Below are 25,660 nucleotides of genomic sequence, written 5' to 3'. Positions count from 1 at the left end.
AGATACTTGGCGCTCTCAGCTGCTGCTGCTGCTGCTGCTAAGCTACAACCGTCTCGGTCTCAGTTTCAGTTCTTCGTCGTCCGCGCTGCCTGAACGTTGTTTACGCTCTCTCGGCTTTATCCCCCCGCGGAGCGTTTAATATAGGGCAGGAACAGTGCCGAATCGGAACGGATCGCGTTGAGCAAAAAAAAACCCGTTTTCACCTCCCCCCAGATAGAGGAAAACCCCGCTCTCTCTATAGAGTATCCCTTGTCCAGGAGAAGGTGTTTCCTTCCTCTCCACAAACTCTGCTGGCATTGTTTTGTTATTTGTTTGTTTGTTTGCTGCCTCAAGCGTAACAAAGAGGCGGCAGCAGCAGAGTATCTAAACAACTGAATAACCAAGTATCTGAGTATCTGAGTATCTACGAGACCAAGTGCTAAAAGTGTTTGATGAGCGCGAGCAGACTGGCGGTGGCCAAAAAAAAACTATAAATATATATATAAAGTGCTATATAAAATGCTAACAAACCGAAAACACGTTTTATGCCCCATGTGTTTTGGCCGCCGCTAAGGTTCTTCTATAAAATACTCATCCAAAAACCAAAGGTGAGCACGTTCTAGGTGAAGTAATTGCGTCGTGAAAGTATTATGGAAGCAACCTCCTGATGAACCCACCCCAAAAAAAGAAATATATCTTGAACTCCGCAGCTGGAGTTTAGCAACCGCTCCCTCCTCCCTGCTCCCCTGTTTTCCATCGAAACTCATGTGTATCTTTAATGTTTTCCTGCTTGTATCTTAAAAGAGCGCCTGCGCTCTCTCAGCTAAAATCAAGAGATGTGTTTTTTGCCAAGTTCTCTCGTTGAAATGTTTATAATGCCCGCCATTTGTTAATAGCATATGTGGTGATGATGATGATGATGATGATTATACTGATGATGATGGCCAAAAGTCGCGCCACCCGAAACAAGCAACATTTCCATAAGATCAGGCCACATTTAAGAGAAGTATCATAAGCAGGTGGTGTGGCACTGACCTACTTTGATAATGGTTAGGGTAGGACTCCATCTTCATCATCATCTTCTTAACTTCGGGTCATCCAACCCACTCTTTTCGATGAACTCTCGATGGTAATTCCGCGAATTTGTTAAACCTCGTCCCACCTATGTTTCCCCAATTCCCTGATTAGAAAATCCGCAGCTGTGCGTGGCCAGCTCTCCCTCTCTTTTTCGAGTGGTGATAACAAGTCGATGGCCGACAACAGCTGGCCATTGGCGGGCCATAACCCTAAGGTTCCTTGGCTCTATCTGCGATTACGCGCCTTACATCTCTGCCCGATTAGCGGAAAGGAAACCCGGGCTCGGTAGCTCGGAAGCCTATCGCCCCCGCCCATCTAATCGCAAATCGTTTAACTTGCCAAATACAAATAAGAAAAAAATATATATAATACAAATCCATACACTGGAAGGAAATGGGAGTATATTTAAGGCTAAACAGAAGGCAATGGCAAGCTTATTTATGGCAGATTTGCATACAATTTCATGATCTGTAAATAAACAAAACAACCAAAGATATCTCTCGAAGTAAAGGCAGACAATACACACACTTTTTATAATTATTTAGTGTTTACCTAAGAGGTTTATGTTTTTAAAAGTGCGGGAAAATGTTTTCTACGAAAAGAGAACTTTTAAAAACTTAAGAAATTAGGTTTTCCCAGGAAATTAGGTAGATTATAATTGGGGATTTTTAAGGGGTTTAGTTTTCCAATTCTTCTTAATTTTATATACCAAAAGAAATTCTTTAAACTTGCTCCCCCAATTCTAATGAGAAGTTTGGACATTTACAAGTTATTGTATATTTTTTTATATTATTATATATTTAATTGATAAACCTAACTAAGTATGACATATCTGCAGATATATTTCGTAATGAAATAAATAAAATGCTAGAGGAAATACAATTACCATTCATTTTTTCTTTCCTATGCCTTTGAATGTCTTGTAGTATATGTTTATAGTTAAAAATTTCCCCCAGTGTATGAGCTTTGTGAGAATTCTCATCGTTAAACTGTTAAATGAATCGAAATCTTATCACAAGGCGGCCACCTGCAAAAAAATCCAGTGCATGTAAACCCAGAATAATCATCGATGCATTGGCTTTGGGCATGTGCTACGAGGGTCTCCCCCAATGTTTCTCCGCCGGGTTCTCATGCACTAAACTTGACCAGCAATTCTTGGCCGGAACTAAGGCCATTTCAAGTGCCTAGCCTGGCCCAGAGTGACATTGGATTGGAAACTGAATGAACATCCAAGTATCCGAGTGATTATCGTGACACAGACACAGCGTTCTTGAAGGGTGTCAATGTATATTCGTTGCTCAAGTGGTTCTGGGTCTCGGTCTCGGTCTCGGTCTCGGTCTCGGCTGCTTCTGGCATTGTTCAGTAATTAGAAATTCATGTTCGTCCATTGAGCAACCTCCGCTTTAGGCGCCATTTCCTGTCCCCTCTCATAATGCTGTGATGTAATGCTGTGCGAGTGTGCTCTTTAGAGAGTGGAATCAATAAGCAATTGCCGCGTGTTACCTCCACTTTGAATTATGACTGATTCCTATTTTATATACTTTCTTTGCAGATCTGAACTGAGAACAAGATTATTATATACAAACGTACTTCCAATGCAGATGCCAATTCTCAAATCCCAATTAAACCGGAACCCTCGAGAGTCACAACAAAGAATAAATACACAAAAAGCTAGCCAAATGCTGACGCAACTTTGTGCCAACTGAAAAAGAAAGCTAGCAAAACAGAAAGGAATTTTCTCTCAAAAAGAAAAACCAAATCCCAACCATGAATGAGCTGCAGGCCTCCAGTGTCCCGCTGGTGGACAAGTGCTCCTCCCATGCCGTCATACTGCCGGCGGCCAAGAGCCCCAACAAGGTCTCCGACTCAGCGGCCACCACAACCAAGCCAAATGCGGTGCTCTACACGTCCAGTGGCAATCTGATCACCACCACGATCGCCTCTAATCCTGGAAATAGCTCCAATAGCTCCAAGCAGCAGGAGCCAGTGCCTCTCCTCAACCAACTGAAGCTAACCAATGACCTAAAGCAGAGCAACCATGGGTAAGTCTTAGTCTCACTTCCTTTTCCCAGTTCCTTTTTTCTTTAATTGCATTAGAGGGGGATTAGGTCCAAGTGGGTAGAGTCACTTCAGCTGGGGGATTACTAGAGGGAATTGAATTCACTTATATCCTGTATAGTATTGCATTCTGCAATTTCCGTTTTGTGACAACCAAAGGACAAAGGTCTCGCCCTGACTGTGGGTGGAGAGGCCATTTTTTCAGCCGCAACGACACTTCCATTTTTAGCGCCATTAGACACAAATCAGAGCCAGGAAGCAATGAGAGGAAATGGGAGTGTGGAAGAGGCCAGGAGGAGAAGCTATTAATAAGACCGCGTCAAGTTGAAATTAGCACGCATCTGTGTGGTATCTTCCTTCCGCCAGGAACATGCCACCTGCCACGACATCAAGGTGTGTCGGAGCGAGGAGAAGCCAAAGGAAGCTCCGGAAAATCGATGACTCGACTCCGCCGTCTCACAAATCGCGTGTTGGCATGGCAAGAAATGGTGCCAACCACGCCCCCAGCTACTCCCACTTCTACTTTTCACTCCCCTCCCATTGTGAGAAATTATGCACAGTTGTAAAAAAAATAATTTAAAACTGGAAAGCCTGTGGAGTTTAAGACTCTGTCAGCAGGGTCCTTGAAAGGTCCTTTGGCAGTCTGGTTAATTAAAATGCAAATGGAAAATCCTATGCTAAGTGCACACGCCCACGTTGACATGGAAATCAATGCAGGTCACAATCTAATTAAACTTGTGTGAAAATATGGGAGGTAAAGGTAATAGGTAATAGGTATCCTGAGGTCTTCAGGGACTTGAGCTCTGTATGCTGCACAATCCCGGCAATCAGGTGGGGCCAAGTCCAAGGCTTTCAGGGAAAGGAAAAGGAAAAACGAACAGGAAGACAGAAGGAAGGACAGCCATAAAGAGCGACTTAAATGCCAAGCTAACCGATGTGTGTCCTTTCGACCAGCACCGCCCCCTATTGCTGTTACCTCTGTCGGCACTGCCATAAATAATAAGCCACAGAAACAAATGCACACACATGTGTGTGTGTAGGGTGTTGGGTGTTGGGTGTAAAAAACATGTAACAGTGAATGAAACGCCGCACAAACGGCAAAAGTCGTAAAAGCCATAAGACTCGGCAAAACAATACAAGAAGAAGGCAGACAAAAGGGGTCCTGCGGAAGTTTAGGAACTAACAACGAATAGGAAATGCTCTTTAAGAGGGAATGTAATCAATCTATATGAATATTTAATATCAGTATTGAAGGACAATCTTGTGGGAATAATGTTTCATCAAAGAAACTGATAAAGGACCCTCCCATCTACATAAGCTTCCCCTTGTTAGACATACTCTCTGTATTTCCCTTTCCTGTTAAAGGACTCTGTGCACAGGAAAGGGTAGTGAGAACCTCTGGGCAAAAGGTAGGGGGAAGGACAACAGTCGAGGACCTCGCGGCGCCGCGTGCCTGGAAAAATCGAACAAGCCAAAAGCTGTCCCAAAGTCCTGTGCCGCAGTCAGCCGTTGGACGCCGTTCGGCTTTTTAGTCCTGTGAGAGAGCGGCTTGCGGCGAGTGTGTTCGGTTTCTGGCTTAAATATTTATGTGCTTATTAGAAAAAATCAAAAGAAGAGCGGCTATACTGCCCCATGTCTGCCACGTGCGAAACTTGTTCGTTTATTCTGTTATTTTCGCCGGGTTATGTAATGTGAAGTTTGCCGGAAAAACCGCAGAGTGCAGTGCCAGACTCTGTGACGCCTTTTCAAAAGATAACCTGCGTATCCTTGAGGGCATAAAAGTCAGTTCCAGTCAGTCAGTCAGTCAGTCAGTCAGTCACTCGAAGCGAGGCTTGTTGACCTTCTTCCCCGCTTCGAGGGCACAGCTGACAGCCAGCAGTCCTGGACAGGACATTCTCCCACGCTCTACCTTCTACGCCCCCACACACATGTCCTTTTCCCCATTTGATTGGCCTTGCCCGTTTCCTTAATAGTCCTGAATAGGCCGAAAGCCTCCTTCAATTGTTCATAGGGTTTTGAATGGCATTCGATTTCTATAGAAGGGAATAAAGAATTAAATCTCTTAAGGCCCCTGAATTCATTTCAATCAGTTGGGAATAATTTATAGCATTATTTTCACATCAGGGAAACACACACATGCTTTAAATTAAAGTTAACTTGTGAGTCAGGAACTTTTTACATACAAAAACTACCACAAACTATGACAAACTCTGTGATGAATAATGTTTAATTCAAGGCCTTTGCTCTAGCTTTCCTCCCCAATTTCCCCCCTGTTTCAATTCTTGCCTTGATTAATTCTTTTATTAATCGCAATAAAACACAGTCGCTTTGCTTAATTGTCGCCAAAGCTGCTGCGAATGATCTAAACCGCGCGCGCGCTTCATCTCTGGATATTTCCGGTCGCTCTTAATCAGTGTAACTGTCCAAGGTTCGCCACCGGATTGTATATTAAACATTGTGCTATATAGTTTACTTACTACAGTAGCTTGCTTTATGGCCCCCAATCAATCAATTAAATAGGGCCCGCCATCGATCCCCCAACCTGGCAACAATTACCACGCATTAAGATTGATAAGCAATCGAAAGACAGAGAGAAACCCGGAAGGGGTTGCGTGACTACTGAACTCCATTTGAATTTAATTAAAGGGTTTATTTAGGAGGGAGGAGAAGGAGATGGTGGAAGACAAGACTCTTGTCTTGGTGCACATTTCGCAAAACTTCGTTGGGCCTTCGTTGAGTTCGTTGTCATCGTTCTGTGGCTCGTCGTTGGGTTCGTTAACATGCACTCTGGGTGCATGCGCACTTGAAATGTACTCGCTCTTTGAGTGCTCGTGCACCGAGATATTCGCGGGAAAAACGATTTGCGACTAGATATATATATATATGTATTCATTCCGCAGCTGAGGCATACTCATATTTATCGTATGCGAGGGGCCAAAGCAAAAGCAAAACAAAGCAAAAGTCAAATCGAACTGAGGAGTGACGCTGAAAATTGTTTATCTGTATCTTTGTGTGAGTGTATTTGTATCTTTGTATCTGAATTCACTTAGCATGGCTCACAGCCAAACAGCTGACTGCTGAAAACGTAATTGTCTGTACACGAAGTCTATAAAATCCATTAAGCTGCAACTATATTTAGAGACAGCTCTCTAATTATTATACAATTATCTAGAGGCCTAGGCAAAAGTTGTGATTTAAAAGCACTTGAGATTGGAAACAGTACTTTCTCTAAAGTTAGACATTATTAGTTTGATTTCTATTCCTTCAATCAAGTGAAGTATCTTGTTCTAGGCAGGTTCCACTGTGCCATTTGTAAACAGTCATTCCTCAGGTTGTCTGGCTTGTCAGGAGATAGATACGCTGACCTTTAAGCCCCTTTAAGCACCCCACAAACACACTTGCTTCTTCTGGCGCATCGCGGGGCTTCGGCTTAGCAATCAATCAATTTCCCTCAACCAACTTGCACCCAAAAGATGTAATGTTAATTGGCATTGGCCTGCACTGCAGTTTGTCGTCGGACTTATCAATCGAAACATGCGACCAAACAAGCACTAATGAAAACGCACTCGGCAAGGTATTTTCATGAATGAAACAATCATTGAGAGCTGTGCGGGAAATGGCTGATTGATCGACTGACCTACGAACTGATCCAGGTCACTTGGGGGTTCATCATGAGCCTCCGCTGCTGAGAAGAAGAAGGCCCTAATCATGGAACTCAAGCTAACTCGTTGTATTAGCTCCGAGAGTGGGGGTATTCAAAACTCCAGCTTTGAGACAACGGATATCCATCGTAGGAGATCCAGTGCCTTTGCCGAGGCCTATGCGGAAATGCTCCAAGAGCGTTCTTTACGCTCTCTGTCCATGGTCCAGGCCAAGTTGACCAAAAATGGTGGGGTTAGCTGCGCCCTCCAAGGGTCACACGAAAACTGCCTCAAGTAGGAACCAGGAATTAAGCTCCTGTAACCTCTAAACCCCTCACTAAACCCTATCTTTACTTTCTCTACTTTCTTTTAGGTCCCAGAACAATCTCTGCAATGGTGGCCTGGGCACTAATGTCATCAATAATCACGGTTTGGCCCCCAAAGTGGCCAATAGTAGTGCCGCCGTTACTGCCACAGCCGCAGGCAGTCCAAATGGCCAGAAAAAGGGCACCATTGCTTTATCCCATCTGCCACAGAGGCCGCCGGTGGACATTGAGTTCTGTGATATCTCTTACTCGGTGGCCGATGGACACCGGCGGGGCTTCAAGACCATCCTGAAGAGTGTATCCGGCAAGTTTAGGAATGGAGAGATCACGGCCATTATGGGTCCCTCTGGTGCGGGCAAGAGCACACTGATGAATATCCTGGCTGGCTACAAGTGAGTCCTGTGATACTATTTCCCAATGAGTTCTAGTAACCGATATTCCTTATCTTTTCCTAGAACTGCCCAGCTCAGTGGCTCGGTGCTCATCAACAGCAAGGAGCGGAATTTGCGACGCTTTCGGAAGCTCTCCTGCTACATCATGCAGGATGATGTCCTTATTGGCAACCTCACCGTCAAGGAGGCCATGATGGTGGCCGCCAACCTAAAGCTGGGCAAGAACATGATCAGTTACGCCAAAGTAGTGGTGGTGGAGGAGATCCTCGAGACCATAGGCCTAAAGGAGTCGGTTAATACTCTAACCTGCAACCTGTCTGGTGGTCAAAGGAAACGCCTCTCGATCGCCCTGGAGCTAGTGAATAATCCACCCGTTATGTTCTTCGATGAGCCCACCTCCGGCCTGGACAGTTCCACCTGTTTCCAGCTCATCTCGCTGCTGAGATCACTGGCCAGGGGAGGACGCACCATTGTCTGCACCATCCATCAGCCGTCGGCGCGTCTCTTTGAGAAATTCGACCACCTGTACTTGCTGGCCCAGGGTCAGTGTGTCTACGAGGGACGAGTGAGGGGTCTAGTGCCATATCTATCGTCCCTGGGCTACGAGTGCCCCTCGTATCACAATCCCGCTGACTATGTCCTGGAGGTGGCCTCCGGGGAGTACGGCGATGCGGTGCCAAAGCTAGTTCAAGCTGTGAAAAGTGGAGCCTGCAAAAAGTATGCGCACAAGGACTATGTCCGAACGTTGGCCCCGAAGAAGTCCAATCAGAATGAGGTGATCAAGGCTGAGAGCGGAGCCACTGCGACGACTGCCACCCTCACCCTGGAGGATGAGAAACCGCCGCTGGAGGAGAGAGAAGGAGGACAATTGGAACCCCCAACGGTTGGAGATGATCCCGCAGAGCTGAAACCACCGAAACTGGAGTCGCAGCAGTCACAGAACTCGGATTGCAGTGTCGTCAACATGCCCACAACAGCCCTGGATGATAGCTGTAGCTTCAGTTCCTCGAAGGGCACACACAATGCGGTAGGATCGGGTCCCAGTGCCGTGGTGGGATGCATGACCTCCCTGCTGGATTCACACGAGAGTGTGGTCACGTTGCCCAATAAGACGGGTTTTCCCACCAGCGGCTGGACGCAGTTCTGGATTCTGCTCAAGCGATCCTTTCGCACCATTCTCCGCGACCGAATGCTCACCCACATGCGTCTCTTTTCGCACATCATTGTGGGTGCCATCATTGGGATGATTTACTATGATGTTGGGAACGAGGCCAGCAAGATTATGAGCAATGCAGGATGCATCTTCTTTGTCTCACTGTTTACCACCTTTACGGCCATGATGCCCACCATTTTGACTTGTAAGTTGTCCTAGATTTAATGTTTTTATAATGGAATTTATATAGTTTTATTCTATTGAATAGTTCCCACAGAGATGTCGGTGTTTGTGAGGGAACATCTCAATTACTGGTACTCCCTGAAGGCCTTTTACTTTGCCAAGACATTGGCGGACATGCCATTTCAGGTGAGATTTAAAGTTCTTCCTCTAAAGCTTATCCTTCCTATAATAATAAAACCTTTTACTCCTATTCTAGATTGTCTTCTCCAGCGTCTATGTCCTGGTGGTTTACTATCTCACCTCCCAGCCCATGGAATTGGAGCGTGTCTCAATGTTTGTGCTCATTTGTGTGCTTAACTCTCTGGTGGCGCAGTCTTTGGGTCTCCTAATTGGAGCTGGAATGAATATAGAGACGGGTGTGTTCCTTGGTCCCGTGACAACGATACCCACGATATTGTTCTCCGGTTTCTTTGTGAACTTTGACACCATACCGGGATACCTGCAGTGGGTGACGTACGTGAGTTATGTTCGCTACGGCTTCGAGGGTGAGTTTAAGCTTCTGTTACTTCTCAAGAGGTAATTAACTCACACAAAAATCAATTAATTTCAGGTGCCATGGTGGCCATTTATGGCATGGATCGTGCCAAAATGCAGTGCAATCAAATGTATTGCCACTATCGGGTGCCCAAGAAGTTCCTCGAGGAAATGTCTATGGATAATGCTCTATTTTGGGTAGATGCCGTCGCCCTCATTGGCATCTTCTTTGCCCTGCGAATCGTTGCCTATTTTGTGCTACGATGGAAGCTGCACATGATTCGTTAAGCGATCGAGAGAACTTGTTCATAGCCCTAGGTTATAATCATTATTTAGACATCACCTGTACATACAATTTATAGGGAAGGGAAAGGGGAAGGCGCCAGGAGAAGAACAAGAAATTGGACTGTAGCTAGGCATAGCTTTCTACCGCATTCTTCATTCAATTCAATTTCTCCCAGACAGAAGGCAGACAAAAGAAGCATTCAACGTTTCTAAAAATATATATATAGAGACCCAACTATATATATACAAAATACGGAATTTATACACACTCATAAAAAAATATATATATATAAATAGGAATGCCCCATCATACACTTACTTAAACTTACACACCGAGGTATATAAATTCTTGTGACCAAGCAGAAAAGAGTCTGAACTTAAGTAGGTTGAAAAAATAATCATACACGAAACACAAAACAAATTGTTAGATCATCAACCTCACTCCTTCCCAAAAAACCCCCTCTCTCTCTCTCTTAAATATCCTTTGAAATCAAGAATAAAACCCAGTAGAGATTGTGCAATAGTGGAGACAGAATCAGGAGCAACCATTCCCTTGTGATAGTTGGAGGTCGGATTTTTGGTGATATGAAGCAATTACTATTATTACAAAGTGCGGAGATGAAAGGGCAACCGGCGTATATTTGTGATTATTACATTTTAATTTAGTAACTGTGTGTTTAGTTTAATTTTTGATACGTCAAACTACATTTATCCATGCCAAAATAAATGCAATTTTCATTTGAAACGAAAAACACAGCTTTATTTTCCTTTGTTCTTTTCTTATTTCACAATATTTTTCTATGCCAAAGTCAGGAGTGGAGATCATAGATCCAAGATCGGTATTACGGGTTGGTAGGGGTTTCTTCTTTCTGGCAAAACGAGTGATAGTTAAGCAACAAAAAAATATATAATAACAATAAAACACAAAAAACAAGCTACATATTCAGGCTCCTTGAAGGAGTGCCCCTTAACAAATATATATACATAAATGATATATATATTTTAACATTTATTGTACATTTCGGTAGCTCGTAGCTCGCATGATATCCTGTAAAAATAATTTAAATTAATAGAGTATTTTCTAATAAAGAGCCCCCCAAATCATCATCAACAAATTGTGTGGAGAAAATTGTAATTTCCATTATTTTCACATTTTTCAGAAAATAAAAAGAAACCAAACGGAAATTGGGTATTTTTTAGTATTTTATTTTGGCTAGCGCCACCTATTGAGATTTTTTTTAAAACCTAGCGAGTACCAGAACCCAGTGTCCTATTTTGTACAAGAACCTTTTTGGAGTAAAAATTAATTTTACACAAATTTTAATTTTAAAATTCAATTAATAGGTGGCTTAGGCAGAAAAAGGAAATATTTAAAGATAAAAAATACGCTGTTTGGTGTAGACATTCCTAGATGACGCCAGGTAAATAAAGTAGAAATACGAAAGGGTTCACTAAATGAGCGTCAGATGGCGAAGCAGTTATAGGACAAACATTTTTTTTTTTAATTTTAAATTTATAAAAAAAATGTAGAACTAACTGTTTTAGTTAAAAGGAAAAATTCTGAAATTAATTATAGAAAGAATACATAACATAACAATACATAACAATATTCTTTAGATTGACAGATAATTTTTATTGCAGCTATCACCCTATTAGCATCAAATTCCAATTGTAATTGTAAATCGTAATTTTTTTCTGTTTGTTTCTTAATGTCCGGTCTAACCCATTCTTACATATATATTATCAGCCATAATTAATTAATAAATAATTTGTTATTTATTATTTATTAATATAGCCATAGTTTAAAAAAATACTGCAAGTTAAACACCTGAAAATCAACATAGGCTTCCCCTACGGCCAATATAGATAGAAATGTATTTAAGAAGTATTTTAGCTCTAAATCCTACAGAAAAAATTGCATATTTAATTTGCATAAACATAATGCAATTTAAAAAATACTTTTTTATACATCTCTTTGCCAGGAAATCTTCACAAAAAAACACAGCACTGAGAGAACGCCCCATTTTCCCTTTAGCTTTATATTAAAGCTTCAATTTTCAAATAATTGAAACATTTCCCAGTGTTTCCAGGCACACACATATTCCACTAAAGCCTCGTATTTCTAACATCAATATTGCAGCGTTGTTTGACATTTTGTTACGACAACAGGGGGTATCAGCAAAGGGGGCAGCAGGAAAGGGGGTCAAAAAATGGCTGAACAGGGGGTCAGAGTTCAAAATGTGAGGGGAAGGCGGCATGAATGCAACTGGGAATGGGGGCAAAGGCAGCATGGAATTGGCGGCTGTAGTTGCAATGTCACCGGTCAAACGGAGTGATTTTTATTGGCTTGTTGCTTTTTCGATTCACTGATAAATTGTTAATGTCGCGACACACACACACACACACATGGGCTGGGTAAAATGGCAAACGTTGCAAATTTATTATTTATGTCCCCGCTAAGCTTTGTGCGACCAGACGAGGAAGCTGCAATGGCTGCTGGGCCAACATTCCGCGGCATTTTTAGTAAAAACATAGAAAGTTACACTCGAAACAATTGAGTTGTGTAGTTTTGTTACAAGTGTATTATTTGTTGTATTGTTTAAACTATAAAATAATTCTAAAATGAATAAGAATAAATGTTAGATATATAACAAAACAAGAAAGGAAACTGAACTAGCTTTGGGCAGCTAAAGTTTTTATACCCTTGCTATATGCTTATGAAATAGTTGATCAAACTAAAAACCGATATCGATATTTATTGATATTTTTTATGAATAGTTTTCCGACAAACCCAAGTTTTAAAAATCAGCCAAAAATTCATTTAATTTGATTCGGAAAGCTGTTCTGTGCTAGTTTTTAATAGATTTAAAAGTCTGCATACCTAGATTTAAATTTTAAAGTACTTAAAATTTTGTAAATTTTTTTAAATACTAAAAATCTTTTTAAACAACAAAGAAAAAAACGGAAAAAAATTTTCAAAAATATTTCTTTCCCTATATGGCCAGAAAGATTCCCCGGTTCATGCCGATCAAGAATATATATGATTTATAGGGTAAGAAACGACTCCTTCACTGCGTTTTAAGCTTCTGACTGAAATTATTATACCCTGTAAGGGTATAAATATTCAATATGATGATTTTCCTATAACCCAAAGCTTAAAAAACTCATAACTCTGCCAAAAATCCATTAATTTTGATTCGGAGAGCTGTTCTGTGCTAGTTTTTAATAGATTTAAAAGTCTGCATACCTAGATTTAAATTTTAAAGTATTTTAATTTTTTCCAATTTTTCAAACTGTTGAAAGTTCTTTTTAACAACAAAAATTTTCGAAAAAAAATTTAAAAAAAAATGTTTTTCCTATATGCCCAGAAAGGTTCCCCTGTTGATCCTGATCAAGAATATATATGATTTATAGGGCCGGAAATGGCTCCTTCACTGCGTTTTAAGATTCTGACTGAAATTGTAATACCATGCAAGGTTATAAAAAAAAATTACTATTATTTATTTATTATTAATATAATATAAAAATATAAAATCGAGATTACTGTATTATTGGTTTTTAATTTATTTGAAACATAAATCATTTCTCTTAGTGCCTTTCCCTCAGGAAATTATGATAGTTTTCGACTAAAAGTTTTACATTTTTTGCATGTGCCAGCACACAAAATGCAAGCATTTTCGAGTAGCAATTTCTATAAATCAAACAAATGATTTTGGACAGAAGGTGTGGGTAGTGAAGGGCGACAGTCAGGGGACAGCGGCAATTAATGCCAATTCGGGGAGGCCAAAAACAACAACAAAGTGCAGTTCGCACTTTAATTAATTAGACATTCATTTGCAGCATTCCCCGAGGCAAAGCCCCTGCTATCTCTCCCTGTCTCTCTGTTTGCCGATTTGTAATGTCCCCTCGGCTGCCCCAAGTGGCATGAGGCATGTGGCAGGAGAAGATCGGTGGCAGGTGGCAGCAGTCAGCAGGCACCAGGCAACGCTGGCATTATGCTCCGCAGGCGTAATAAATTAGCACAAACATGCCACTAAAATGGCACGCCCATGCCGGACATCCACTGACCCGCTCCGCTCCGGATTCCCACTCCAAAATGCTGTCAATGCAGTTCGCATGCCAATGCAATTCCCATTCTCATCCGAATCCAACTGCACGCCGGGGATTTGGCTTGGGATTTGCGCACAATGTGTTTAGTGGCGGCAACACCAGAGCCAGGACGAGGAGGATTCGAGTGGAGTGGAGGTCCTGTGACGAGGACAACTAAATCAAATGAAATGTATGCTAAGGCCTGCAATGCATAGCCAAGTGAGCGAGTGAGGGTCCCCAGCTGTTGCTCGGGGAACTCGGGGTATTAATTGCAAATGTAACTTTAAAATTCAGGTAACTGCAGCACATATAATATAGATTTGTGTCCCCAAAGTTAGGTATTTGAGCTTAGAAGATGGGAATGTAATAATTACAGCTTTAGGTGAAGGGTGTAAATAATGGTATATAATTAATTCAAATATTATTTAAAGATTTTTCCTGTTCTGTTAAGAATGAACTCGGATCTTGGCCGAAAAAGAGCTCTTAAAGTGCGTTTAATGTTTGTCAGGATAAGTAATCGAATTTAATGACTAAAGCCATTTGTTTATTATTAAGGATGCATTTCAAATTCATTAAAAATTATAGTTTCATTGTATTTTTAAGCCTCAGAATCAGAGGTGAAAAACAGAAAATGTTTCCTTACAATTAAGATAGTTCTTTCTTTTATTTCTTCCTTAAGAAATAGAATATTTGTCTTTTCTAAATAAGAATTTATACAGAATACATACAGAGACAGTCAGTCAGTCAGAAGATCATTACAATTAAAGTTAAATTGCAATTAATTCAAGAAAATTTAATGACAAATAGCAGGGTTATATAAGGGTTTTTCAGAAAAGAAGAAGGGAGGAAAACCCACTAAATTCTGCATTATATTTCAATCTGTATTGGTTATCATTAATAGAATATAATACTAAATATATTGATCATTATCATATATATTTATATACATATTTATATTTATCACTTTGAATGTTAAAGATTTCTGAATATTCATCTCTGCTAAAATGCCTGTTCATTTCTTGCCTCTCCCAAAAATGCAGTCTTATCCCCTTTCAACCTTAATCCTGAAACCCCTTTTCGAACTGTACACTGCACTCAAAATTTATGGGTTTTATTGTGTGATTTATGCAACGCTTGCTGCATGCCCCAATGGCGCACGCAACTTGGCTGAGAGAATGCGAGGAAGGAGGAAGTTGCTGCGGCGGCGTGGAGATTTTTACGCCGGAAATGTGCCCATCGACTGCGTGTTAAGTCTCGCACACACACACACACACACACACATAGTACACACGCACTGTCAGTGCAGGTGGCAAGGGGGCAAGTTTTTTATGGCCGTCAGTTTTTATTGCCGGCCAGTGCAAGTTCGCTCGACCGCTCGTGTTTTACTTATTTAATTTCTCAGCTCAGTTCAGTTCAGCTCCATGTCCGTGTCCATGTCCGTGTCCATGTCCGCGGAAAGGGAGATGGAGGAAGAGAAGGGGCAGTAAGGTGGTAGGAGCAAGGGGAGGTCAAACCCTCGCCCCGGTAATTGACAGCGGAAGGAGCACGTGTGAGGTCATTGATATGGCGCAGACCCGCTAATGTGTCTGCCTCCAATTCCATTTCCCAGTTCCAGTTCCCAGTTCCAACAATGGCCCATAGAACGTGCCATAAATTCCAATCAAAAGGTAGAGAAGGAGGAGCAGGAGGCAGTCAACAATCAAGCAGATTACGCATACGCCCCGTTTGCCAGTCACAGAACGCAGATTCATCACAGATTCCTTACAGAGGTCAGAGGTTAATACGAACTGCCGCCGGGTTCACTTACATCATGTTTCAAATGATATTTGATGTTTTAGATGAATTTTTATGCATATTATACCATATTTTAGGCTTGAAAATCATTGTTAATTTAGGGAAATTATAATTCTTCTAGAAAACAATGTTTGTTTAAATAGTTTTACTAATTAACTTGAATTTCACACATTAAATTAATCAATAAAAAATAAGATACATAACTGAGGTTTCCAAGAATGCATAATAACTATTTTTTACATCAAACTTAATTCCTTAAACTTGCAATTTACTTGCCTTTTCTCCACTTTTAAACTCTTCATATTAAACATTTAAATAAAGTACAAAAGAATCAAGGTTGTTTTTATAATTCATACTTTTTCCCTTAAAAACTCAAAGCCTAAACCTTGTAATTAGTAAATAAATTCCTTTAAAATCACCTTACCATCCCTATAATCCATGTATGGATACAAAATACAATACACTTTCCTCCCTTCTCTGTAAACCCCAACCTAGTCCCCTTTTTATGGTTGCCAACTTGAAGTTTTAAACCGTGGAAATAAAGGAAATTTATTGCACTTTTGCAATTATTACAAACCAAAGCCATAAGCCCAGAGCCGGGCCTATGGAGAACACTCATACCCAGGTCCCAGTTTGGAGTTCCATGTGCTTGACATTGCGTTTCACGCCTTGGAGCCACGGACACACAGAGGTTTTAGGGAGCAGAAGGTTGAGCCTGTTTGGCTGAATGAAATTCCATTTTTATTGTTGTTCTCGACACTTAACTTTATTAATTTTGCAACCAATGACGATTGCGGAGCCCGCTGCTTTGGTAATCCATTACCGCAGGTGCCGTAAAAATGCTTAGTTTACGATTTGCGATTAACGCGAAACAAGTGCGCCATAAAACTGGCAGTCACAGTTGGGGGTTCCCCCGTCTGTCTCGCGATTTGTTCTCCTCGCTGGCATCTGGCCATTATTTGATTAATTTCAATAAAACGAATCGAAAATTTAACAGCCAACACACACAGGACGGCACAGGACGACACACAGTTGACAAAGGAGTCCTCTTTTGGACATAAAAATCCTTGTAGCAGCTACAAAATCCGGCTGCCAAAGTGACACTAAATCCTCGTAGGAGAGACAGAGAGCGAGATCGCCTTTAATTAAAACTTGCGACTCTGCGAGTCAACTTTTACGATGGAGGAGCAGTTGCTCTCCTGACTGGCGCCTCCCCCACCGCCTTCTCTGACCAAAATTAGGCTGACAAATTATGCAAAAAGCATAAGTGCAAAAAGGCGGCCCACTTAATCACTCAACTTCCACTTCCTGTGCCATCCTAGTGCCCAAAATCCTGCCACTTCTGCTACTCGGCATCAGCCAAAAGAAATTAAAGTGAAGTATGCCCAGGGAGAAAACTTTGGCCGCCTTTCAAATGGTCGCCACACCGGATGGCGGCCAAAAACTAGGAGACGACGACAAGGACCTCGCTTCGAAAGCACATAAATTTTAATAATTTATCCCATATTATTCCACTTAAGTCGTTTAGATTTTCATAATAAATTAATAACGACAAGCACTATGACCTTGCTGTGGCCGGGCAGCAGTTTCTTCTGTGCCTGCTCCGTACAGGGAGAGAAAATGGGGTCAAGGCTTCCATATTTCTTGGAATATATTAGAAAAATCAGCAACTAAGTCTTGAAGAAATAAAATCAAACATTTAAGGCTTCAATTTCAGGATTTTTGCAGCTTAAAATCCTCTTCAATTCCCAATAAAACCCCTAAAAACACCCTAAACTTTCTCTCAGTGATTGTCAAGTTCCTTTTCTAGGCCCATTTTGTTGCCACGTCAATCGCCAAAGCACAAAGTTCCAAGATTCCCAGATTCCAGCATTGGGGGACGACTATTAAAATGGGCTAGAAATGCTGCCAATGATGATGATGATGAGCGAAGCGCGGCCTTGTCGTAGGAAATCCCAAGGATCGAGGACACCACTGGGCCACCGGATGTGCCCCATCTCTAGCTACCACTCCCTGCTTGGACCACGTGCGTTTTGGGGCCATGTTCGTGGCTTATTTATACGCTTAATTTGCGCCACAATTTTATTTACAAATTGTTGTTGTCTTGTGGTTGGTCTCCATCTCCGACCGTATCCGGCTGCTGCTCCTTTCTTTGGTTGGTTGCTCTCCGGCTGAGATTTGCCGCATTTTCGGTTTATGAGGCAAAGGCGGAAATTTATTGTGCCTCCACGCACGGTCGCGAGGGGTTTGCGGCTGTGGCAAAATTTATTGGCACTCGCGGAGCGACAATAACAGGGGACTCAAGTGGCCCCCGGCTTTGGTCTGTGCTCCAAGGTGCAACGCCTCGTTGATTAGCCCCGGAGCGAGTGGGAGGTGGAGGAGCTGGAGCAGGACAAGGACCTAAGCGAGGGGGTTGCATCTGGGGAAGCATCTGTTAACAGCTCGTCATATACAATTTGCACGGCGAAGGCACAGGCTTACTTCTGCCAGGACTTCACGTGTATCGTCTTTATTTACACTCTAAAAAAATCAGGTGAGAGAGGGTAAAGATTGTTCAGAGTTAAAGGATCTTCTAAGAGGAGAATTTGTGTTTAAATGGTCTAAAGTTATTCGAATTAAACTCATAAAAACTAAAAGAAAAGGTCACTAAAGATCATATAACATTATTCCACCTTGAAATATATAATCTGGGCATACTTTAAAGTGTTTTTATAGTATTTCCTCATCATTTTCCACTAATTTTTCCACTAAAATTGTTAATTCTTTCAATGTAATCTATTTAAATTCAAGTTCCCAAAATTTCCAATCCAAACAATTTCCGTTTCTATTCATGTCTATCTTTGTGTTATCTCTTCTTTCCTTGCTGTTTATCAAATTCCTGAGCTCAAGAATTGGAAAACTATACACACACAACCATGAAGCGTTTTATTATAAACAGGATCGACCTGACTGGACTCGCTTATCCTTTTTCCCCTGAAGGCCACTTGCATATTTACAACATTTATCAGGGCCAGGCATCAAATCAGCCTGGAGTTTTGCCTGGGTCAACTGCTGCTGCTTGGCGTGCACACAGTTTCCAGCTTTTTCCACCTGGAAAAGCGGAGGGGAAAAGCCAACGGCCAACGGCCATCGAAGCTGTCATTATAGATTTTCCTATGATGGAAGGCCGAACAAAAGTTGTTGTCTGTCAGTGTTGGGTTTTTCCTTTTCCCCAATGAACAGGAAGACATGTCGGCAGTTGCCGAGTTTCTGGATATGTGTGTGTCCTTGCCCCTTTTCATTACTGCATCCCTCTCCCTCGTGTGTGTTCATTTTCCCTCTCTAAAATTTCAATGTGTTTGCCTGTGTCGCTATCTCGGTGTATCTGTATCTGGAGCATCTGCATGAGCTCGAGTATCTGTGTGCGAGTTGTATCTGGGTGTGTATGTGTGAGTTGGTACCAAGGACCATTGAATTGATTGATGTTTGATGCACTCAACCACAACGATATGCAGATAACCGCAACGCTGCGGCTGCCTGCTGCTCGTCCTGCTCCTCATGCTCCTTTTGCTCAACTTCACTGCCCCCCTCTGTCATTGCGCATTTGTGTAGCATACTTTTTCGAGTGCCGCAAGAGCGAAATGAATTCTCCAAGAGGCATCAAAGATGAGCCAGCCATGAATTACACATCGCGAGAAGCTCGAGTCTCGAGTGCAGTAATCTGACCGCACATAAATTCTCGACCGTTTTCGCACATAATACTTTAAACACATACTCTATATACGTACATAACAAACATATCTACCAGAGAAAGAGGTCCTTGCCGCTGCTGTATCGCATAATAAATGTGGAAAAACGTTTTGATTTACACCACGACTACGCTTTTTTAATCATATTTAAATAAATTAAACATTTATTATAGAAATGCAGCCATAAATAAATTGAGTAAACAGCGCAAACAAAGCTCAGGCTTCGTTTTTGTTATGGAAACGCAATTACCCATCAGTTACCGCATAGCCGCAAAAATGACATGAAATTGAAACTGAAACAAAACAAAAATCCAGGCCACAAAAGTCCTATTAATCATGGGATATTTTTAAGAGAAGGTCATACAATTTTAGGCCTCTTTCTAGGGTATAAATGGAGTGTATTTTTTAGTTATTTTTATTTTCCTGTTCCAATTGATTTCCATTGACTTGTTTGCTCAAGGCTTAAACATAATTGCCACACAGAGCTGTTGAAATTAACCACATTTATCAAATTGAAATGGCCAATGGAGCGTTGAGGAAAAATACTGTCCAAATGAGGGTAAGCCTCGCCTTTTTCTGAGGCGAATGCACAACTATTTTCGCATTTTGCACTTCCGCTATAAATTCAGGAATTTATGGTGCGTATCACTCGCCCGAATGTTTTACATGAGATCCTTGGCCTCAAAGCTCGAGAAACACAACTAAAAGTTGCAGCGAAAAGGGGAACTTCATTAGGCTTTAAATTCTTGAAATAAATCTTAAAAAGCCACAAAAAACGGACTATAAAATATCAAATAGGAAAGTGAATTTAATTTTATTAAAAACCCTAATAGGCATATTTTAAGATCAAAATAAGATTATATCCAAGACAATATCATAAATATAACTTTGTACTTTTTTCATAAGGAAAATCCCTAGAGACAAGATCAAAAAACTTTTAATAAATATGACCATCTAGTTTATAGTTTAATAAATTATTCTATATATTTTTCCCTGTAGCTAAACCTATATTTTCCCCCATTTAAAATGCTTCCCTAATTACCTTCACCTTTATCCCTCACAAACAAATTTTTAAATACATATATTTAAAAACCCCATATTTTTCCTGAGTGTCTGCCCCCCAAGATGTTTCCCCGGAGAATGCGTAAACTCTCGCCGGATTTGGGCTAGAGAAGCAGAAGCAGCAGCAGCAGTATCCTCCGAAGAGTTATGCGTCTCCAACTGAAGCCGAAAAACTTTCACGACTTCCAGAAGGCAATGGGAGTAAAAATCCCAAGGAGCTGCAATGGACAAAAAGGACTTAGGGAACCGTCTGCTTCTCGTAGACACTGTAAAAATATGAAATCCTTGGCTGCAGCTCCTCCATTTAATGAGAGGACCAGGCCCGGCCCAAAGGCTAACCAGTTGGGACAAGTTTAAGCCACAGATGGCTTCCTTGGCCGGGATGGCAACGCGTCGTTGCAGCTGACTGCCCCTCAATTCGCTGCCGCATTGCGATTTGCGCTAATTCACGTGTTTCCGCTTCGCTCAACTTTGGCACTGCACTCTCCTGCATCCTTCGAGCTTCAAGCTCCAAGCTCACTCAGAGCCTCCACTTGCCAGGAGCTGGTCCTTCTCCTTCAAGCTGTTCCTTGTTGTTGTCACGTTTGTTACACGGAGAAAGTGTGCAAGACTTTTAATTTCCATGAGATTTGCTTTGGTTTTAGAGGGAATAATAAAGGTGTCCTTTAGATATTACACTAAACATTACCTAGACTTTGATTCTTTGGGTAATTTATAGATTCTTTAGTACTTTTAGTTTTAAATACAAGAACATTTTCCTAGTTTCTTTTCCTGTGTGTGGAGGTTCTTCCCCTGACCGGTCAAGGATTCGCGGCTTAGCGCTCCTTTCTTCTCCCTAGATCCACTCCCAGCTTCACCTGGACAGGTGGCAAAGTTTAGTGGCTGTGTTGCCACGGTTGTGATTCCAGCACAAAGTTCTAGCGCTGAATTATCCCAACTTGTCCGACGGATTGTGAAGTATATACGCAATGCAGTGGAGTTGCACAGCTCGAATCTCGACTTAATTGTTCCCAACGCTTCCAACACAATTACGCAAAGTTTGTGGATTTGCACTGGACATTTAACGAGCTGTCTTTGGCTACGGATTGAGTAGCGTATCAATGCAGCTTGTCCGAGTTGCAAAACTTTGCCAGCAGATCGAATTTGCGTCAACTTTCGTCCAAGAGCCCCTCCTCTTCCACATCATTTCCGTTGCCAGCTGCCTCACTCTTCCATCTAGCATCATTATTTATACGACGAAATTTGCTTACAAGGTGCTTACAATTTTTCCAAATATGCCAGCCAGGAGCAGGACTAGGAGCAGGATCCTATACAGACAGACAGACAGAAACAGCCGCACTCAAAGTGTTATTAGTTGGTCGAGCACGGAGTGGAAAGCGGAAGGGTGAGGTGACAGCCAATGCATCGATAGCAAAGCTCATGAAGAGGCCATGCACAGGGAAAAAATGTGTGGAGATGTTGTGTTTATAAAAAAAAAATATATTAAAAAACAAATTTTTATTATAAAAAGTAGGTTTTAAGCCCACTGTATGAGCAAAATATACAGCAGATTTAAAGTTTTATAGATCAGTAAGTTTATAAAGAAAAACAGGATAAACTGACGGACAAACTGACGGACAAAACAACAATCAAATCGACGGACAAGCTGACAAACTTTATGAACAAACCTGTCTAAATTTTTACGATTTTAAAGTGATAAAAAGAAATAATAATAAAAAGAAAATTATTACAAAAATTAGGTTTTTAACCTACTTCTTTATAATATGACGTGAGGTCAAGTATGAGCAAAATATACAGACGGTTTATAGTTTTATAGTTTTATAGATCAGTAAGTTTATAAAGGAAAACAGGACAAACTGACGGACAAACTGACGGACAAACCATCAATCAAATCGACGGACAAGCTGACAAACTTGATGGACAAACCTGTCTAAATTTTTACGATTTAAAAGTGATAAAAGCTTTCAGCCATAAATTAGAACGTTCATTAATTTGAATCTCACATTATAAAGGACTTTTACTTGGGTACAATCTCTTTTTCAAACTCAAATTAAAACCCATACAAACCCCTATTAAATTGTATTCAAATCCATTTATTTTCAGTGCACTTTCGCCACTAACATTTGCATTGCAGGCACTTGAGTCCCATATAAAAAAAAAAAATATATAAAAATAAAAAATGAATTCAAATAGCAGCAGTAGTATCCATTTGATTCCGTTTCCCAGCGAAGCCTGGCACCTAAAGGAGGTGGGGTCCTTGCCCATCGATTTGAGTGCGGCAAGGATTTCATTTCCCAAGCACTTTAAAGGAGCTTAAAGTCTCCACAGGGAATTAGCAATCATTGCATGATGATGAATTGCATTCGATCCTGCTATCGATTCCGCGATATATTGAAATTCCAGCAGCGGTCCTGCAGCAGAAGGATGTGCATCCGCTGGCCAGGACAACGAGCAACAGGAAAAAGAGAGGAAGAGGAGAAAGAGCAGAAAAATAAACAAAATTAACGGCGTTTGCCGCTGCTCCTTTTCCTGTGCCTGCGTTTTTTGGTCATTAGAAGTGACAGAGCCGCAAAGCCACGCACTGGGCAGCGTCCACCTACCGTTCCTCCGCCCCCAAAGTCCCCCGGCAGTCACAGTGAATGTTCAGCGGCTGTCCTTTTGTCCCGTTTGTCCCCCGTCGGTCATTTGTCCTGCCTCAGTTTTTGGCCTGAGTTCAATTTTCTGGTCATGCACATGGCAGCCGCTGCTGCCTCCGTCGAATTTTGTTCATTAGGCACGCACACACACAGAGGGCTGGCTCCTCCTGCTCCTCCATGGTGACCAGAATTGTTCCATGGAGAGGCGGGATCCGCAATGTAATCAACGAAATCGCTGGAATCGCCAGAAATCGGCGTTTTGTCTAGGAGCAGCATCATTGGAGGGAGGAGAAAAACACCGGGAGCGGTGGACGGACAGCGGTTCCGGCACCAGGACGTGGACCCAAAAGCCGGACCCGTATCCTGGACCTGCCCAGAGCAACACACGAGTGAAAAAACAATGGAGAGGACAGAGACCTTGAGTGTGGTATAGCCTCATGGAATACCCTATATATTTATAATAGCCATAAAAGGTTAAGGAAAAGTTAAGACTTCATAGTAAGATTGAAGTTTTGATAGTAAATAAGAAGTACAATTTGTTTCAAAACCCTCTACTTAAGCCTAAGATACCCCTCTTCCAAGGGGTATCAACTATCCAGGATCTAGGATTTTGCTATTGCAACTGCAACTGCGCCCATTAACGGTTATTCCGGCAGCGCTTTTAATTGCGCATACAGCGAGGCAATAGCATGGAAAATGAGTTGTGGCCATGGATTTTGAGCCAACGATTGCACACACTCCGAACCTCCCAAATCAACAGATTATGATGGAGCTAAGGACATGCCTTTAGGCCTGAAGCTGACAAGGCACAAAAGCAAAATATTAACGAAATATTATCAAAAATATTCTGTAATAATAGAAGCAGCAGGAAATTAATTATAAATTGCTCTGGGAATACATTTGAAATGCAACTATCATCTTATACGATTCAATTAAAAACAAAAGTATAGATTTCCAATATATATCAAGCAACAGTTTTGGCTTTATTTACTCGCTCAGTTCATCATGTCAGACACTTTCAATATACTAAAAGACTAATTCGTGCAATTACGAATTGGTGGCCTGCCAAGGGACCCAGAACTAAACAAAAGTCGCATAAAAGTAATGCGAGATGGTACGAAGAATGGGCCAAATATATATAGTATATATATAGTAAGAGGTTGGGTGCACGGCAATGTAATGAAAAACTCATAACCTGTGGCTTTTTTGTCATGCGGTCACACGCACAGACATCCCAGACAGACAGAGAAAAATACATTCAGGAAAATCCAAGCCCCAGGACGACACGCAATCCCCTCCGCGTTGAAGTTGTGCCAAGGCGAAGCGTCCCCAAGAAACTTTTCCCTTTTGGCCTTTGCCATCATCGACTTGGGTTACTGTTTCTGTTTCACATTTCACATAGCCAACTTTGAGGTCTGTGTGGGGGGGTTCAGGCGAAATTGAAACCCGTAAAGCCCAATTCCACACCGCCCGCACCGCCTTCAATTTCACTTTGACATACTGAAAACGCAACGAAAACTTCTGTGCCGCGTTGACAACTAAATTCGATATCGATTTGATTTAGTTAAACGTTGAAATGTCGCCTCAATGGGAATGGGGAATGGGGAAAGGGGAATGGTTGTGGAGATGATGACGATGGCAGGACACTTTTCCCGGGCCGCCTTGGGCAATGAAATTCCGCATGATTGTCGCCTTATGCTGTGAAAACAAACAAACAAATGGACGGGACGAAGGCTGAGAGACTTGGGCCCAAGGCAAATAGAAGGACACACAGATAGGCGAAACTGCGATTGAAAATTGGAACAGGGATTTCACTGACACTTAAAGAAAATGAAAGGAAAAAGGTAGAATAAGTGTATTAATCTTGTCTGCAAATTTGATAGCTCTAGCTATTATAGTTTGTGAGATATAGGTGATTTTAGGGAGAATCCTATTGAAACCTATTATAATATTGTTATTAAATTTCAATATCAAAGCTTTTATATCTTTATCTTTAATCTCTATAAGATCTAAGCTTAATTATAAACAAACTGACAGATGGACAGAGCTAAATCACATCGTCTGGTGTTGATAATATCCTAGAGAAACTTTTTATTGTATGGATTCGGGTCATACTATACTATATCACGTTCTTTTTTCTAGACACATAAAGTACTTTTTTTTAAATCTTTCTTTAGTTTATACTTTCTATATTTTATTTCTTTCAGTAACCCTTTGTTTTCCCAGTGTATCGCCGATAACTGACATTGGTTTTTGGGGGGCGTGGAAGCAGAAGACCCCAAGACCATCAGCTTAGGCGCGCGAAAATGACTCGAGGGGCGAATGGAGTGTGTGGTTTGGTGTGGCATGAAGTGTGTGTGTGCGTGGCAATGGCTCCTTTGATGGCCCAGAAGCCGCAGAAGGAGGCGTGGTCTGGCTACTACTCACCATCTCCTGGAGAGAGGAGAGAGCTGTCTGTCGACACACTCGGTGTCGGACGTAGTAGTGGTCATATGCAAATTAGTGCAGCTCCTGCATGTGGCCACAGGCATTACCCGGTGGCTCATGTGAATTTCAAATGTGCGCCATGTTCTCTGGCTCTTCCTCGACTCCTTGGACTCCTTGGGGCTGTGTGCCTCCTCCTGCTGAATAGGGATTAAGTTGCTGGCCGCAAAAGATGCGGGGAGAGAGTCCTTTTGCTCTATCTGGCATTTTTATCTACATTTCTTTCACATTTTCCCTCC

General features: G+C 41.7%; 1 protein-coding gene across 2 annotated transcripts; it reads left to right on the top strand.

Annotated features, from left to right (window-relative positions):
* Atet (ABC transporter expressed in trachea) lies at positions 1 to 10,743 on the top strand. Of its 2 annotated transcripts, XM_086830522.1 has the most exons (8): positions 3,140 to 4,895; positions 6,622 to 6,688; positions 6,768 to 7,049; positions 7,129 to 7,473; positions 7,537 to 8,831; positions 8,895 to 8,995; positions 9,066 to 9,354; positions 9,420 to 10,743. In XM_086830522.1, exons 3-8 carry the CDS (start codon positions 6,823 to 6,825, stop codon positions 9,629 to 9,631), a joined length of 2,469 nt encoding a protein of 822 aa, XP_086686648.1. In that variant the 5' UTR covers positions 3,140 to 4,895; positions 6,622 to 6,688; positions 6,768 to 6,822; the 3' UTR covers positions 9,632 to 10,743. The 2 variants fall into 2 exon arrangements, with proteins under 2 accessions (XP_020799090.1, XP_086686648.1); XM_020943431.2 differs by lacking the exons at positions 3,140 to 4,895; positions 6,622 to 6,688; positions 6,768 to 7,049 and adding exons at positions 1 to 587; positions 2,609 to 3,098.
* Positions 10,744 to 25,660: the final 14,917 nt, after the last annotated feature.

This window comes from Drosophila serrata, unplaced genomic scaffold (assembly GCF_035046125.1).
Source record: "Drosophila serrata isolate PLE 108 unplaced genomic scaffold, ASM3504612v1 contig_240, whole genome shotgun sequence".
NCBI classification, from domain to species: Eukaryota; Metazoa; Arthropoda; class Insecta; order Diptera; family Drosophilidae; genus Drosophila; species Drosophila serrata.
The sequence above is the reverse complement of the archived record's forward strand: the minus strand, read 5'-3'. Positions and strand labels throughout refer to the sequence as shown.

Bases quoted from the DNA above. Each gene is read 5' to 3' on its own strand.
- Atet (XM_020943431.2), top strand. From the start codon at position 2,824: ATGAATGAGCTGCAGGCCTCCAGTGTCCCGCTGGTGGACAAGTGCTCC. The intron at 3,099-7,128 runs GTAAGTCTTAGT...ACTTTCTTTTAG, and splicing joins CTAAAGCAGAGCAACCATGG to GTCCCAGAACAATCTCTGCA. The intron at 8,996-9,065 runs GTGAGATTTAAA...CTCCTATTCTAG, and splicing joins TGGCGGACATGCCATTTCAG to ATTGTCTTCTCCAGCGTCTA.